This window comes from Pristiophorus japonicus, chromosome 3 (genome assembly GCF_044704955.1).
Source record: "Pristiophorus japonicus isolate sPriJap1 chromosome 3, sPriJap1.hap1, whole genome shotgun sequence".
Taxonomy (NCBI): domain Eukaryota; kingdom Metazoa; phylum Chordata; class Chondrichthyes; family Pristiophoridae; genus Pristiophorus; species Pristiophorus japonicus.
The window spans coordinates 318,813,232-318,831,664 of NC_091979.1; the positions used below are offsets into that span (position 1 = coordinate 318,813,232).

General features: G+C 46.0%; 1 protein-coding gene across 1 annotated transcript; it reads left to right on the plus strand.

The window, feature by feature from the left end:
• The first annotated feature begins 9,318 nt into the window (after positions 1–9,318).
• On the plus strand, positions 9,319–18,273 carry LOC139259604 (interferon-induced protein with tetratricopeptide repeats 5-like). The gene is made up of 2 exons (XM_070875092.1): positions 9,319–9,457; positions 15,616–18,273. Exons 1-2 carry the CDS (start codon positions 9,453–9,455, stop codon positions 17,066–17,068), a joined length of 1,458 nt encoding a protein of 485 aa, XP_070731193.1. The 5' UTR covers positions 9,319–9,452; the 3' UTR covers positions 17,069–18,273.
• The last annotated feature ends 160 nt before the right edge of the window (positions 18,274–18,433 follow it).

The following is an 18,433-nucleotide window of genomic DNA, read 5'->3' on the forward strand; positions in this document are numbered from 1 at the left end:
GTTGAGGAAGTCCAGAACCAGGGGTCACAGTCTAAGGATAAGGATTAAGCCATTTAGGACCGAGATGAGGAGAAACCTCTTCACCCAGAGAGTGGTGAACCTGTGGAATTCTCTACCACAGAAAGTTGTTGAGGCCAGTTTGTTAGATATATTCAAAAGAGAGTTAGATGTGGCCCTTATGGCTAAAGGGATCAAGGGGTATGGAGAGAAAGCAGGAATGGGGTACTGAAGTTGCATGATCAACCATGATCATATTGAATGGTGGTGCAGGCTCGAAGGGCCGAATGGCCTACTCCTGCATCTACTTTCTATGTTTCTATGTTTCTATTCACAGAGGGGTCATACAAAGTTGCCAGAAAAAGTACGAAGCCTGAGGATTATTGGGAGCAGTTCAGAATTCAGCAAAAAAGGACCAAGAGATTGATTAAGAAAGGAAAAATAGAGTATGAGAGTAAACTTGCAAGAAACATAAAAACCGACTGCAAAAGTTTCTACAAGTATGTAAAAAGAAAAAGATTAGTGAAGACAAATGTAGATCCTTTACAGTCAGAAACGGGAGAATTTATAATGGGGAACAAGGAAATGGCAGAACAATTAAATAAATACTTTGGTTCTGTCTTCACGCAAGACGACACAAATAACATCCCAGAAATGCGAGGGAACCAAGGGTCGAGTGAGCAAGAGGAATTAAAGGAAATGATTATTGGTAAGAAAATAGTGCTGGAGAAACTACTAGGACTGAGGGCCGATAAATCCCCAGGGCCTGATAATCTGCATCCCAGAGAACTAAAAGAGGTAGCCATGGAAATAGTGGCTGCATTGGTTGTCATTTTCCAAAATTCTATAGATTATGGAACAGTTCCTGCAGATTGGAGGGTGGCAAATGTAACCCCATTATTTAAAAAAGGAGGGAGCGAGAAAACAGGGAACTACACACCGGTTAGCCTAACATCAGTAGCAGGAAAAATGCTAGAGTCTATTATGTAGGATGTGATAACGGCACACTTAGAAACTATCAAAAGGATTAGACAAAATCAACATGGATTTGTGAAAGGAAAATTGTGTTTGACAAACTTACTGGAGATTTTTGAGGATGTAACTGATAGAATAGATAAGGGAGAACCAGTGGATGTAGTGTATTTGGATTTTCAGAAGGCCTTTGGTAAAATCCCACATAAGACATTAGTGTGCAAAATTAAAGCACATAGGATTGGGGGCAATATACTGGCATGGGATTGAAAATTGGTTAACTGACAGGAAACAGAGAGTAGGAATAAACGGGTCTTTTTCGGGGTGGCGGGCAGTGACTAGTGGGGTACCATAAGGATCCGTGCTTAGGCCTCAGCTATTCAAAATATATATATAAATGATTTGGATGAGGGAACCTAATGTAATATTTCCAAGTTTGCTGACGACACAAAACTAGGTGGGATTGTGAGTTGTGAGGAGGATGCAAAGACTCTGCAAGGTGATTTAGATAGGTTGAGTGAGTGGGCAAACACATGGCAGATGCAGAATAACGTGGATAAATGTGAAGTTATCCACTTTGGTAGAAAAAACATAAAGACAAAGTATTATTTAAATGGTGATAGCTTGGGAAATGTCGATGTACAAAGAGACCTGGGTGTCCTTGTACACCAGTCATTGAAAGCAAACATGCCGGTGCAGTCAGCAGTTAGTAAGGGAAATGGTATGTTGGCCTTCATTGCAAGAGGATTTGAGTACAGGAGCAAGGATGTCTTACTACAGTTATACAGAGCCTTGGTGAGACCATACCTGGAATATTGTGTGCAGTTTTGGGCTCCTTACCTAAGAAAGGATATACTTGCCATAGAGAGAGTGCAGCGAAGGTTCACCAGACTGATTCCTGGGATGGCAGGACTGTCGTATGAGGAGAGATTGGGTCAACTCGGCCTGTCTTCATTGAAACGTATAAAATTCTGATGGGGTTGGGCAGACTGGATGCGGGGAGGATCTTTCCGGTGACTGGGAAGTCTGGAACAAGAGGTCACAGTCTCAGGATACAGGGTAGGAAATTTCGGACTGAGATGTGGAGAAATTTCTTCACTTGACACAAAAGGCATCAAGGGGCATGGGGAGAAAGCGAGAATATGGTGTTGAGATAGAGGATCAGCCATGATCATATTGAATGGTGGTGCAGGCTGGAAGGGCCGAATGGCCTACTATTGCTCCTATTTTCTCAATAGAGGCATGACAGGGCAGCTCAGTCCCGTGGTATGCACACTCTGCCATGTGGGAACTCCAGGACACTTCCCGTGTCCTGGACAAACACATGTGTAGGAAGTGTCGTCAGCTGGAGGAGCTCGAGCTCCGGGTTTTGGAGCTTGAGTAGCAACGGGCATCACTGCGGTGCATCCGTTAGGCTGAGAACTTCGGGAATAGCATGTTTCAGGAGATGGTCACTCAGCACCCTAGGAGTGAGCAGCCAGGGAGGAAATGGGTGACTGCCAGACAGAAGAGGAGGACCAGGCATGTAGTGCAGGACTCTCCTGTGTGCATCTCGCTTTCCAATCTGGGTTCTGTTCTGAGTACTGGTGAGGGCGATGGCTCCTCTGGGTTCCAGAGCAAAGTACACAGCACCACGGGTGGCTCAGCTGTACAGGGGGGAGAAAGGAGAGAGGGAGAGTAATAGTAGTAGAGGATTCGATCATTACAGGAGCAGAGAGGCATTTCTGCGGCTGCAGGCGGGACTCCAGGATAAAGTGTTGCCTCCCTGTAGCCAGAGTTAAGGATGTCTCTGAGCGACTGCAGAACATTCTGAGAGGGGAGGGTGTAAGTATTTCTAAATCTAGTTCCCCATTATACACAGTTCTTTGACTTCAGGATTTATAAAGAACAAAATACACACGGCTCAGAGTTTTGGATCAACGAAGATTTGTTCGTTTATTGAACATACACACAATTACTGCCCAGTATAAATCCCTACGATTTTTATTGGACGGATTAACCCCAAAATACAAACCCCTATGAAAGGGTAATTTGCATCAGCACATGATTTGACTGGAAACGTACAATCACCAATTCCCCTGCTGTCTGCTGAGGTTGACTGTAGGCCCAGATCTTAGTTGCAGCTTGAGTCCCGAAGACACACTGCTGTCTGTTGCTGTTTCGATACTGTTCCTGTACTGGCTTTCCCCTCGGAAATGGCTCTTCTTTATACCAAAGACCAACTTGCAACCTCAAAACAGATTTCCTTTCCCTCCTGTGAAGACAATGGCAGCATCAAATGTGTGAATGTCTCTCGCAGGGAATTCTTGGTGGCTAATTGTCCCTCATTTAGGGTCATTGTCCATGATTACTCTGGCCACCGCCTGTCTGTCGTGTGAAGTCCTTTCTGACAATATAACCTTCCCAAGGTGACTTCATTGTTGGTTTCCAGTCGCATTCTTATTCAAATGGTTCAGGGCCCAGTCTCGGCCTGCACTGATACCAGCCTTTCTGGGACCATGGTCTAAGGTACGCCTCTTTAACAATGTAACCCCTGAAGGTAAATGAATATGTGAATGGTCCTGTATCTTTTCAGACAGAAACCATTGAAGGTGTGAATGTCTCTCTTCTGGTGCTATTGTCTGTGTTGATTAGATGAAATGGCAGTTAGCCTGCATCATTGTCTCTGATGGTGTCTCATGGTTTTGCTGCAATGTTAGAATTAACCCTTTGCTGCCCAACTCTTTTTGTGGGCTGTAATGCAGTTCTGAGTTTTTATATTTAATAGTCCAATTTTTAGCGTTGGGGGGTGAGGGGGGAGGAACGGAGCCTACAAGGGTGAACAGCCAGAGGTCATGGTCCATATTGGTAAATGATAAACCCAGCAATTACAGGCCAGTGAGTTTAACCCCGGTAGTGTGAAGCTTTGAGAAACAGTGATCAGGGACAAAATGAACAGTCACTTGGATAAGTGTGGATTAATTAAAGATAGCCAGCATGGATTTTTTAAAGGCAAATAGTGTTTCATTAACTTGATTAAGTTTTTTGATGAGGTGACAGAGAGCGTTGATGAGGGTAATGCGATTTCCAAAAGGCGTTCGACAAACTGGCTCAAAATAGACTTGCCAGGAACGTTGAAGCCCATGGAATAAAAGGGGCAGTGGCAGCATGGTTACAAAATTCGCGAAGGGACAGGAAACAGATTCCATAAAATTGCCACTCGTCCTGATTGGGGGCGGTAACCTTCTGGGGCTGGGACTCCTTGTGCCCGGCTCGGGAGTCCCACCCGGGGTGTGGAATTTGGCCCTTCCGCCCCTCAACAGAGGTGGAGCGCCATTGGAGATTGTTCGTGTCCGTGGAGGGGCGCTCCCGGGGCAGTAGGATGGCCCTGACTTCGGAGCCCAGCGCACTGCTGGCAGCATCAGCGTCTCATGTCTGCTCCGTTAGCACTGATGTGGCAGAATGTCCCTCAGGTTCAATTAAAGGGGAGGGCTGCTGTGTGCTCTGCAGTCCCGTTGGTGGCTGCCACTGGGCCAACAGGGACACCCTCGACTGGGCCAACAGTGCGGCTCTCATAACAGAGCGCCGGGCTGCAGGATTGCGGTTCTGTCGAGGCGAGGACCACCATTGTCGGGCTGACAGGGAGTCGGGTAACAGAAAAATAAAGCGGCCCACGGCGCAAACGGCCTCCCCATTCGGGTGTAGTGTCGGCGGTGGATGTCCGCGGGTTCGCGACTCGTGAAGCTGGCGGTGATATCGGCCGACGCCATCCTCGCCGCCCGCTGAGTATTTTCCTCCGCCGGGCGCAAAGGGGTCAGCGCGGGGTGGTGACGGGTCCGTGTGCACGCCGATGGTATCATCGTCGTGAATGCGCCAGCCCGGGGCACAAATCGTGGGGTGCGGCGTTAACGGTACAACACCCCCAAAACCTCCGGGGCAATTTCCACGGGGGCACTATCGTCCTCTTCCCCCGGGCGATAACCTCGTTGCGTCCCATTAGTGTCCATTAGCGCGAATGGAGCTATAAAAATGGGCAATTTGGCCCTCAGAGATTAGTGGTTAACGGTTGTTTTTAGGACTGGTGGAAGGTACACAGTGCTGTTCCCCGGGGATCACTTCTGCGACCACTGCTTTTCTTGATATATAATAATGACGTGGACATGGATGCACAGGGCACAATTTCAAAATTTGCAGATGAGACAAAATTTGGAAGTATAGTGAACAGTGAGCAGGAGAGTGATCGATTTCAGCAAGTCATAGACGGGCTGGTGAAATGGGCGGACACGATGCAGATGAAATTTAATGCAGAAAAGTGTGAAGTGATACATTTTGGTCGCAAGAATGAGGAAAGGACATATAAACTAAATGGTACAATCCGAAACAGGGTGAATGAATAGTGGGTATGTGTGCACAAATTGTTGAAGGTGGCAGGGCAGGATGAGAAAGCAGTTACAAAGGCTTATGGGATCCTGGGCTTCATAAATAAAGGTAGAGAGTACAAAAGTGTGTAAATTATGATGAACGTGTATAAAACACTGGTGTGGCCCCAACTGGGGCATTGTGTCCAATTTTGGGCACCACACATTACGAAGGATGTGAAGGCCTTAGAGAAGCTGCAGAAAAAATGAACAAGAATGATTCCAGGAATGAGGAACTTCAGTTATGTTGGTCAACTGGAGAAGCTGGGGCTTTCTCCTTGGAGCAGAGAAGATGGAGATGGAGCTTTGATAGAGGTGTTCAAAATAATGAGGGGTCTGGACAAAGTAGCTAGAGAGAGAAACTGTTCCCATAGGCAGAAGAGTCAAGAACCAGAGGAATCAGATTCAACGTGATTGGCAAAAGAACCAAAGGTGATGTAAGAAAAAATGTTTGTACGCAGCGAGTGGTTGGGTTCTGAATGCACTGCCTGAAAGGGTGGTGGAGGCAGACTCAATCTTATCTTTCAAAAGGGAATTGGATAAGTATCTGAAGGAAAAACAAATTGACGGTTATACCGGGAAAGGGCAGGGGAGTGGGACTACCTGAGAGTCGCCACAGGCTCGACGGGCTGAATGGCCTTCTTCCATGCTGTAACCATTCTATGGTTCAATGAATTCAGGCATAGACTGGGTGGTAAATGACAGGAGTTAATGTGAAGAGTCGAGGATTTGTCTGGTGCCTTTGGTTCGTATCCCTGTCAGGGTATATATATATTTTTTTATTCGTTCATGGGATGTGGGCATTGCTGGCAAGGCCAGCATTTATTGCCCATCACTACTTGCTCTTGAGCAGGTTATTGTGAGCCGCCATCGTGAACCGCCGCAGACCCTATGATGAAGGTGCTCCCACAGTGGTTAGGGCGTGAGTTCCAGGATTTTGACCCAGCAATGATGAAGGAACGACGATATATTTCCAAGTCAGGATGGCGTGTAACTTGGAGATGATGGTGTTCCCATGTACCTGCTGCCCTTGTCTTTCTAGATGGTTGGGGGCGCGTGTTTGGGAGGTGCTGCCAAAGAAGCCTTGGCGAGTTGCTGCAGTGCATCTTGTAGATGGTACACACTGCAGCCACGGTGAGCTAGTGGTGGAGGGAGTGAATGTTTAAGGTGATGGAAGGGCTGCCAATGAAGCAGGCTGCTTTGTCCTGGATGGTGTCAAGCTTCTTAAGTGTTTTTGCACAGAGTCCGCTCCGTCGAGCAGGATGAGACGTGTTCGCGTTTCTTCTTCCAAAAGGTACACAGCGGGAGCTCTGTGATCACCAGCGACGTCTTCACAGCCTGACATGCTGAGGATCAGCAAATCCTTCTCTGCCGGGCTGTACAACGTCAAGCCCACAGACCGCGCGGCCTCGCAGTCTTTCCTGTCGTCTATCTCAGAGGTCTTAGACCACAGCGAGCGGGAGAGTCTCGATCACCCACTAACTCTGGACGAGCTGACAAAGGCCGTCCCGTCCCTCATGATGAGTAAAACTCCCGGAAGCGACGGTTTAACGGTCTAGTTGTATTCGGCTCTGTGGGACTGGATAGGCCCAGGCCTGCTGGAAGTGTACGGGGGTATGCTTCTGGCCGGCAGCATGTCAGAATCAATGAGGAAAGGCATCATCACCCTCATCTACAAGCAGAAGTGGGAGAGGGAGGAAATCAAAAACTGGCGGCCATTTCGCTGCTCAATGTGGTCGACAAGATCCTGTCAAAGGTCATCGCAAACAGGGTCAAGTCTGCTCGGGAGCTGGTGATCCGGCAGGAAGATCTCTGATAGCCTCGCGCTACTCAGGGATACGATCGCCTACGTGCGGGACAGGAGGGTGGACACCTGTTTAATCAGCTTGCCTTTGACAGGATATCGCACACGTACCTGATGGACGTGCTCTCCAAATGGGGTTTGGGGAGGGTATCCGCAATTGGATCCAACTGCTCTACACAGACATCAGTAGCACAGTTCTAATCAATGGGCGGGAAACTGGAAGCTTTCCAATCAGGTCTGGAGTCAGGCAAGGCTGTCCCCTCTCCTCTGTCTTGTTTGTGTGTTGTATCGAGCCCATTGCCGAGTCCATCAGGAAGGATGCGGGCATTAGGCGGGTGACAATCCCAGGCAGCGGAGGCGTTCAGGTCAAGACCTCCCTGTACATGGACGACGTCACCATCTTTTGCTCGGATCCGCAGTCAGTCCGCGGATTGCTCACAATCTGTGACCAGTTTGAACTGGCCTCGGGGGCGAAGGTCAGTCGCAGCAAAAGCGAGGCCATGTTCTTTGGAAGCTGGTCTGACCGATCCTTTATTCCCTTCACCGTGAAGTCAGATTACCTGAAGGTGTTGGGAATATGGTTCGGAGCGGACGGGTCGTGCGTGAAAAACTGGAAGGAGCGTATCGCTAAAGCCAAACATAAACTGGGATGGTGAAAGCTGTGCTCACTTTCCATTGCAGGAAAGAACCTGGTCACGAGGAGTGAGGTGCTCTCGGTGTTGTACGTGGTGCAGGTCTGCCCCATACCCCACTCCTGTGCCGTGGCAGTCACCCGAGTCATCTTCCATTTCATCTGGAGATCGAAAATGGACCGTGTCCGCAGAGACATGATGTACAAATCTCTAGACAAGGAGGGAAAGGACGTTCCAAACGTGGCCCTCATCCTGATGGCCACCTTTGTGTGCGGCTGCATTAAGCTGTGCATTGACCCTTCGTACGCAAACACCAAGTGTCAGTACGTGCTGAGATTCTATCTGTCCCCGGTGTTGCGAAGGATGGGTCTGGCCAGGCTGCCACGGAACGCTCCGACCAGTTGGACCATGCCTCAGCACCTGTCCTTCGTGGAAAGGTTTTCAAGAAAAACACCTTTGACCACAAGGCCATAAAGCAGTGGTCAGCACGCAAGGTCCTGGACGCCCTACAAAAGAAGGAGATGATGGATCCTGTCGGACGGTTCCCCGAGCAGGCTGTCGAACTCGTTTGGCAGAATGTCTCATCGGCAGAGCTTTCATACAAGCACCAAGACATAGCTTGGTTGACGGTGAGATGGGCCCTACCCGTCAGGTCCTTCATACACAGCCGGGGTTTCAGAGACACGGCACTCTAGCCCTGAGCCGGCTGTGGTGCGGACGAGACTGACATCCATCTCTTTCGGGATTGCCCCTTTGCAAGGCAGGTCTGGAAGGAGATGCAGTGGTAGCTGTCGCGGTTCATCGCAAGCAGCTCCGTAACACAGGACTCTGTGCTCTACGGACTGTTCCCCGGGACACACACCGAGACAGACATCATCTGCTGCTGGAGAGCCATTAACTCGGTGAAAGACGCACTTTGGTCTTCCCAAAACTTGCTGGTCTTCCAGAGCAAGGAGATGTCCACGGCCAAGTGTTACAGACTGGCCCAATCCAAGATCCAGGAGTACGTACTGAGGGTCACACTAAAGATTGGTGCAGTTGCCGCAAAGACATGATGGAGAAGAGGCACAGTTTAAGGCCCTTCCGCCACGGTAAACCCAGGGTATGAAATCAGACCCCCCTCGGGCTGTACTTGTTAATCTGCTTGTATACACAGAGCATCATGGACTGAAAAACACCTGTGTTGTGCCATGTATAATGAAAGTCTCTGCACTCTTTAGTAACTTGTAAAAAAATGTAAATGTATCCCCATCCGTTCCATGTACTGTTTTTTCTGCATAGTGCTACATGTAACGTGATTGGTGATCGGTATTGAAATGTATCCTGGAATCAAACAGGTTCGACCTTTTGGGCCAAGTGGTCTTTTTCAGTTGCTGAACCGGCCTATGTTTATAATAGGCTCCATGGGGTTCTGTGTCAGCACACAATGTTACTGTGTGACACCAGAATTTCCTGAACAGGAATGTTGCTTCTGAGTTTCCATTTCTCGGTTTAGTTTCTATTCACTTTCAGGAAATGATTCATAGCGATTAATGACTGAACGGTATAAATGAGCTGAAAAACAACACTCCAAACATTCGGTCAACTCACCATTGGAAGGACAGTTGGAGCTGACGAAAAAATTCAACACATTGTCCATCGATCAGCATTATGAGGTAAAGATCATTATAATAACTTCTGTATTTAATTTTACATGTAGACTATCGATCAAGGAACTCGTTTTCAGAAATAAAGTAGCTTACATTACAAAGCAGTTGAAATGCAGAGAGCTGGGATTAGTGGCTCACAGTGAGACACACAGATAAGGGAACACTGCTGCACCAAGACTGGTGATAGTCAGTAAACATGAGGCAAAAGGCAGACCTGTTCATAGGATTATAACTCAAACAACAATTTACATTATTTTTGACTTGGCTCTGTTGAAAGTACAAAGTTAAACTTGAATATTATACTGTCGTGGAAAGGCGTATTCTGTAAGTGCCCTCAGGTCATATCCAGAGTTTGAAGAAAGAAAGTTTCACTTTGTGTTCCATGGGAATCTAGAAGGGATCTACTAATGTAAAATAGTGATTTCCAGCACTTTCATATATCCAAACTAAAGCAACCTGAACTATAAAGCAAAGGGAGAGTACAGCATGGACTGGGATGGGGGGATGGACACAGCATGAAATGCAGGAGGAGAGTGCCAGCTTAAAGTGTGTAGGAGAAGGAAAAGTGCTGACTTACATTGAGAATGTGGGCGGGGGAGAAGAGTGCTGACATGAACTGGGGGAAAGGACAGGTGCAGCAGTTTGAACGGAGCAGCAAAGGGAGGAAAGCCACCATGAACTGGGGCAGGGGTAAGAATGACAGCTTGGATTGTGGGGGGAGGGAGACGAGAGCCAACAGGAACAAGAGGCCGGCGGAGTAGAGTGCAAGGAGAAGCTGGGATGGCTGGGGGATGAAATGTATCGACGTGAGTTTAACAGCAAGGAAGAAAGAATTTGTGTTGATGTAACACCTTATCACACCTCTCAGAAATGTCCCAAAGTAGTTCACATTCAGTGAATTATTTTGCAGTGTAGTCAGTTGTTTTGTCGGGAAATGTGACAGCTCAGTTTGCACAATAACAACAACTGGCATTTATATAGCGCCTTTAACCTCGGAAAACATTCCAAGGCGCTTCACAGCAACGTAATCAGACAACAATGGACACCGAGGTAAAGAAGGAGATACTTAGAGGGTGGGGTAGATTTTAAGGAGATCTTAAAGGAGGAGAATGAGGTGGAGAGGTTCAGCGAGGGAATTCCAGAGTACCGGGCCTGTCTGGGCTGATGGCTCAGCCACCATCGGTGGGTGCAGTGGGGGATGGACACGAGCCCGAGTTAGAGGAACACAGAATTCACAGAGGATTATAGAACTGAAGGAGGTTACGGGGATACGGAGGGGTGAGGCTGTGAAGGGATTTGAACACCAGGATGAGAATTTTAAATGTGAGACATTGGTGGATCAGGACCCAATGTAGGTCAGCGAACACATGGATGGGTGAGCGGGACTGGTGCAGCTAGCAGAGTTTTAGATGGGCTGACATTTATGAAGGGTGGAAGTTGGGAATCCGGCCAGGAAAACATTGGAGTATCCGAGTCAGGTGGTGAAATTAAATGGATGAGCCAGGGGTGGATCAGGTGATTGGGTGGATGTAGACGGTCTTTGCGATGGAGAGGTTTTGGGCTCGGAAGCTCAGCACACAGCATGTTCCCAAAAATAGCAACAAGATGAAAGACCACCCAATCTGTTTCTGGTGGTGTTGCTCCAGGGAAGAATATTGGAAAATACAACTCCCTGCCTTTCTTCAAATAGTGCCATAGAATCCTTAATGTCCCCCTGAACCACTGGGACAGGCAGATGCTGCCTTGGTTTAACATCTTGCCTGGACGATGGTGTAGTGGAAGATTTGCAGCAGGGTAAGAGTCAATGCTGAAAATACCATTGTAATGGGCCTGCTTTTCAGTTTCTGCATGTTGGAGTGAGGAATGATCTAGGTCAGAGACAGCAGGGTCCCTGTGGAGGACCAGGTTAGAGATCCTATTTAGTAGTGAATTATTGGACTGCCAATGTGAGAGGGAGAGCGTTTTAGAATTAGCACTGACCTTTTTAGTGAGGTGAGTCCAATTGTGGAATGGAATACTAGAATGAGAAGGAGATGTAATTGGTGAACCAAGAGGCAGACCGAGTAGTTCAACCAATCCTACTGTTTGTTGCAGTAATTAATTCAAATTCGATCCGTGGTCAGGTACAGGAGGATGTGACTACGAGTGAGGAAGGTATGAGGACTCAGGATGGAGTGATGGAGGAGCATCAGCCCATGCTCTTTTCCAACAGGTTCGAGGCTCTTACTCCCTGTATGGACATGAGCAGGGACTGCAGGAAGAATGAGCAAACTGACTACAGCACCGTGGTACAGGGGGAGTAAAAGAAATGTTGTAGTGGTGGGGACAGTATCATTAGGGGGACAGATAAGGTTCACTGCAGCCAAGAGCGTGAGTCCCGAAGGCTGTGTTGCCGGCCCGGTGTCAGGGTTAATGACATCTCCTCAGGGCTGGAGAGGAATTTGGAGTGGGAGGGGGAAGATCCAGTTGTCATGGTCCACTTGGGTACCAACGACATAGATAGGACCAAGACAGAGGTTCTGCTGAGAGAGTATGAGCAGCTAGGGGCCAAATTAAAAAGCAGAACCACAAAGGTAATAATCTCTGGATTAGGAAAAGGGGAGGTGCAACGAGACCTGGGTGTCATGGTACGTCAGTCATTGAAAGTTGGCATGCAGGTACAGCAGGCGGTGGTATGTTGGCCTTCATAGCGAGGGGATTTGAGTACAGGGGCAGGGAGGTCTTACTGCAGTTGTACAGGGCCTTGGTGAGGCCTCACCTGGAATATTGTGTTCAGTTTTGGTCTCCTAATCTGAGGAAGGACGTTCTTGCTATTGAGGGAGTGCAACAAAGGTTCACCAGACTGATTCCAGGGATGGCAGGACTGACATATGAGGAGAGACTGGATCAACTGGGCCTGTATTCACTGGCATTTAGAAGATTGAGAGGGGATCTCATAGAAACATATAAAATTCTGACGGGATTGGACAGGTTAGATGCAGGAAGAATGTCCCCGATGTTGGGGAAGTCCAGAACCAGGGGTCACAGTCTAAGGATAAGGGGTAAGCCATTTAGGACTGAGATGAGGAGAAACTTCTTTACTCAGAGAGTTGTTAACCTGTAGAATTCCCTACCGCAGAGAGTTGTTGAGGCCAGTTCATTGGATATATTCAAGAGGGAGTTAGATATAGCCCTTACAATTAAAGGGATCAAGGGGTATGGAGAGAAAGCAGGAAAGGGGTACTGAGGTGAATGATCAGCCATGATCTTATTGAATGGTGGTGCAGGTTCGAAGGGCTGAATGGCCTACTCCTGCACTTATTTTCTATGTTTCTATGTTTCTATTCCTACCCGAGCCATGAGCAAATTTATATAGGGTAAATAAGATCAGCGAGTTAAACACGTGGCTCAAAGACTGGTATGGGAGAAATGGGTTTTGGTTCATGGGACACTGGCACCAGTACAGTGGTCAGAGGGAGCTGTTCCATTGGGACGGGCTCCACACTTAGACTGTGCTGGGACTAGGGTCCTGGCAAATCAAATAACTAGGGCTGTAGAGAGGGCTTGAAGCTGATTCGGGTGAGCGAAAATTTAAAAAGTCAAAGAATAAGGAAAAGGCAATAGATCAAAGTTGCACTGGGGGAAATGAAAACCAGAGAGTGCCAGGAAGGGACAGAATGCATAAACATAAAGGTGTATCAGAAAGTGGGGTCAAAGTTGGAAAAAATGGTAATTTAACAAAAGAGATGGGGTGATGGCATAAATAGATACAAATGCATATGATATGATAGCCATTTCAAAACCGTGGTTGCAAGGTGACCAAGACTGGGAACTAGATATTCAGGGGTATTTGACAATTCGGAAGGATAGACAGAAAGGAAAAAGCCGTAGAGTGGCTCTATTAATAAAGGCTGAGATCAGTGCATTAGTGAGAAACGATATTGGCACAGAAGATCAAGGTATTGAATCAGTTTGGGTGGAGAGAAGGAATAATAAGGAGAAAAAGTCGCTGGTGGGTGTAGTCTATAGGCCCCCTAACAGTAGCTACACTGTTGGATGCAGCATAAATCAAGAAATAATGGAGGCTTGTAATAAAGGAACGGCAATAATCATGGGTGATTTTAAAGTTCATATTGATTGGACAAAGCAAAATAGCCAGGGTAGCCTAGAGATAGAGTTCATAGAGTGTATCCAGGATGGTTTCCTTGAACAGTACATTGCGGAACCAACCAGGGAGCAGGCTATCTTAGTTCTGGTACTGTGTAATGAGACATGATTAATAAATGATCTCATAGTAAAGGATCCTCTAGGAATGAGTGACCATCAATCAATTGAATTTCAAATTCAGTTGGAGGGTGAGAAAGTTGGTTCTCAAACCAGAGTCCTTAGCATAAATAAAGGAGACTACAAAGGTATGAAGGCAGAGTTGGCTAAAGTGGACTGGGAAAATAGATTAAAGTATGGGACAGTTGATGAGCAGTGGCAGACATTTAAGGAGATATTTCATAACATGCAACAAAAATATATCCCAATGAGAAGGAAAGACTGTAAGAGAAGGGGTAACATCCGTGGCTAACTAAGGAAATAAGGAATGGTATCAAATTGAAAAGAAGGGCATACAATGTGGCCAAGATTAGTGGGAGGCCAGAGGACTGGGAAACTTTTAAAATCCAGCAAAGAAGGTCTAAAAAAATGATAAAGAGAGGGAAGATAGATTATGAAAGTAAAATAGCACGAAACATAAAAACAGATGGTAAGAGTTTCTACAGGACCATAAAAAGGAAAAGAATGGCTAAAGTAAATGTTGGTCCCCTAGAAGATGAGACGGGGGAATTAATAATGGAGAACAGGGAAATGGCAGAGACGTTGAACAAATATTTTGTATTGGTATTCAAGGTAGAAGACACTAAAAACATCCCAATATTGGATAATCAAGGGGCTATAGGGAGGGAGGAACTTAATACAATCACTATCACTAATGAAGTAGTACTTGGTAAAATAATGGGACTAAAGGCAGACAAGTCCCCTGGACCTGATAGCTTACAGCCTAGGGTCTTAAAAGAAGTGGGCAAAAATTTTGCAGATCGAGTATAATGTGGAAAAATGTGAGGTTATCCACTTTGGCAGAAAAAATGGAAAAGCAAATTATAATTTAAATGGAGAACAATTGCAAAGTGCTGCAGAACAGGGGGATCTGGGGGTCCTTGTGCATGAAACACAAAAAGTTAGTATGCAGATACAGCAAGTAATCAGGAAGGCAAATGGAATGTTGGCCTTTATTGCAGGGGGGATAGAGTATAAAAGCAGAGAAGTCCTGCTATGGATGTACAGGTATTGGTAAGGCCATACTTGGAGTACTGGAGTGCAATTTTGGTCTCCGTATTTAAGGAAGGATATACTTGCATTGGAGGTTGTTCAGAGAAGGTTCACTCGGTTGATTCTGGAGATGAGGGGGCTGACTTATGAAGAAAGGTTGAATAGGTCGGGCCTATACACATTGGAGTTCAGAAGAATGAGAGGTGATCATATCGAAACATGTAAGATCATGAGGGGGCTCGACAAGATGGATGCAGAGAGGATATTTTCACTCTTCGGGGAAACTAAAACTAGGGGACATAGTCTCAGAATAAGGGGCCGCCCATTTAAAACAGAGATGAGGAGGAATTTCTTCTCAGAGGGTTGGAAATCTATGGAATTCTCTACACCAGAGAGCTGTAGAGGCTGGGTCATTGAATATATTTAAGATGGAGATAGACAGATTTTTGAGCGATAAGAGAATAAAGGTTTATGGGCAGTTGGCAGGGAAGTGGAGCTGAGTCCATGATCAGATCAGCCATGATCTTATTAAATGTTGGAGCAGGCTCAAGGGGACAGGTGGCCTACTACTGCTCCTATTTGTTATGTTCTTGTATCATTGGGAGTGGAGGTGTTTGAGGTGATGCTGCACATTGGGTGAGAAGTCTAAATGGCCACGAGCTGGTACATCAGCCAGCATGAAGGAGACCAGTGTAAGTACAGCTGAGATTTGCAGTCATCCCTTTACCGTTAGCAGTGGTTTTTGCAGAGATTTCATGGTCAGTGGGTCCAGGAGTCGGGAGAAGGCTTTAGTTAAAGAAACCGGAGAGAGGGGAGGGGGTGACACAGCCAGTCTGAGACGGGTTTTGATGAATTTTGTTCTCTTGCAGCAACACACAGAAGGATTTGTTGAAAGTGAGTCTCGATTGGCTTCAATGTCACTTCACATGGGGCCCACAGAAAGAAAACATTGACTTGGACGACATGAAGTATAGATTGCAAGATTCAATACAGGCTGGTGTGAAATATCAGGCCAGGTCTTACAACCACCTCGCTTTTGTAAACTGTCTGCAAGGCAACTGTGAAGAGGCAATTCAAAACTTAAAGGAAGCTGAAAAGATTCTGAGGGAGAACCATGAACATGAATTTGAAAGAAGAAGCATCATCACCTATGGAAACTATGCCTGGGTATATTATCACATGGGCCAACTGACAGAGGCCCAGTCCTACCTCGACAAGCTGGAGATGATCTGTAAACAATTTACTGATGGCTCTCGGTATACAGCACTGATACCTGAAGTATACGGGGAGAAGGGTTGGTCACTGTTGAAATCTTCCAGGAAATATTATGAAGAGGCAAAGGAATGTTTTGAGAAGGCTCTGGAGGAAGATCCTGATGACACTGAATGGAACGTTGGCTATGCGACTGTTCTGTTCCGTCTGGAAGGGTTTTCTAGTACCCCAGAGAGTGGTGACCGCAGCCAATCAGTGAAGCGGTTACAACGTGTGCTGGAACTTGATCCAGATGACTCTGTAGCCATGGTAATGTTGGCTCTAAAACTACAAGAGTTCAATCAAAAGGAGGAAGCACTGAAATTAGTTGAACAAGCATTGCAGAAGTCCCCTGATCTTCCATATGTAACTCGTTACGCAGCAAAATTTTACAGAAGAGAAGGAAATGTGGAAAAAGCTGTGGAGCTATTGAAGAAAGCATTAGAAATTAGCCCAAACTCAACCTTCATACACCACCAAATAGGTCTGTGTTACAGAAAAAAACTATTTCAACTGATCAAATATCCAGGCAGCAAAGACCCTCGCAATGCTGCTTTTCAACAGAAAGCTGAGTTGATCAAACTATGCAAGTACCATTTTGAAAAGGCATTTGAGCCCCGCCCATTAACATTTATTTGTGCACAACTGGATTTTGCAGAAATCTGTTCATTAAATGGAGAATATCTCAAAGCAGAGGAGATTTACAGTAATCTACTGAAATTAGATGATTTTCATCCTGATAATAAGCAGGCAGTATATGCGCAGTTTGGGTTATATGAAATGCATCACAAAAGATCTGAATCAAATGCCATCAGCTATTTTCTGGAAGGACTTAAAATCCAACGTGATACAGTGGAATGGCAATTGTGTCGCGAAAACTTGAGAAAGATTGCAACAAAACAAATTGACAGGAATCCCAGAGACAGCAAGGCCTTTGGTGTTCTTGGGTTACTGCACCAGCTGGATGGGGAGAAGTGTGAAGCTATTGAGTGCTTTGAAAAGGCCTTGGAGTTTGATTGTGACAATGAAGAATATCTAAGTGCTCTTTGTGAATTACGCCTTTCTATCTAAATCAACGACTCTCCCAGCTAAAACTAAACACAGCGGGTAGAGTTTCTGCTTTGGGTGCAAATTGCACTTGAAGTTACGCTGGTTAGCTTACAGTTTAAGTTTCCACTAAATGCATTTGCTTAATTACAAACGTAAAATCTTCCAAGAACCAGTGCAGTCAGTCAGTGTAACAGAATATAATCAGTTATTTTTTGCATTAAAAATATTCATTGATATATTTAAGAGTGGCAATTGGTGCAGCTTTATTGATACAGCTGAAAATGGATGTAACCTGCAAAATTAAATATTTTTAGTCAGTCTTTCAGCTGTGCTTTACCTGATTTAAGGTGATGTAAATGGCTTTAAAATCTATACTGAACCAGTTATAAGTTTTATTGTTGTACACTAGTCAGACTTTTAATAATTTAAATATTTTTAAGATGTAAAACCTATTAAATTGTGCCTACTAGTGCCTGGGCACCTCAGAAAACCAGCTCAATTTGAAAACGCTCCTCGAAAGGTTGCAAATGGACGCAATGGGCGGAAACTCACCATCCTCGTTATTTCTATCTGGGGGTGTGACCAGTTTTGTGGGCGGCGCCAGCTTCGGACAGAAAGCTTTTTAAACCAGGGTTAAAGATCCCGGAAATCTCGGTTGATGCTTGACAGAACTTATGCTCGAGTTTCTGCGATCTTTTACACTGGTTCGGCCGATTTCACCCGGATTGTGCAATTTCCCTGCTACACGGGATGGCCGGTATCATGCCTGAAGAAAGATTAATTTCTCTCTCTCTCTGTGTAACGAGCCGCCCGCAGCTCCCTGATTTGCAGCCTCTTCAATGGATGGGGAACAACAGCCTGTCGGGTGAAGCAACAACCGCGGGCCCTTTGCTCAATAAAACCTGGCGGGACAGCATCAGAGTCCTGAATAAGAGATGAATTATTGTTTGGTGGGGGACAGGATGAGTGCCAGTGCTCCTTCAGAATAATGTGGGCTTAATTTTATTCATCCCACTGCTGACAAGGAGCCTCAGTCATTGACATTGTTAAAACGGGATGGTCGGTATCACGCCTGAAGAAAGATTATGTTCTCTCTCTCCCTGTAACGAGCCGCCCGCAGCTCCCTGATTTCCTGCCTCTTCAATGGAAGCGGTTAATTTCCACCACGGCTAAGGGATATAAAAATAAGTTAAAATGATGAAAAATAATAAAGCTTTATAGTTGCAGATACAGATTTCTCAATGAGAAATGTTAATTTGCTGTAATATCAGAGATTGAGTGTTAAAATAACCAATAAAAAGATACTACAACTACAATTTTATTTGTGTCATTGATCTGTGCTAATGCTGACAGTAAGTGTCACTCATAATCCACACTTTGTGATGG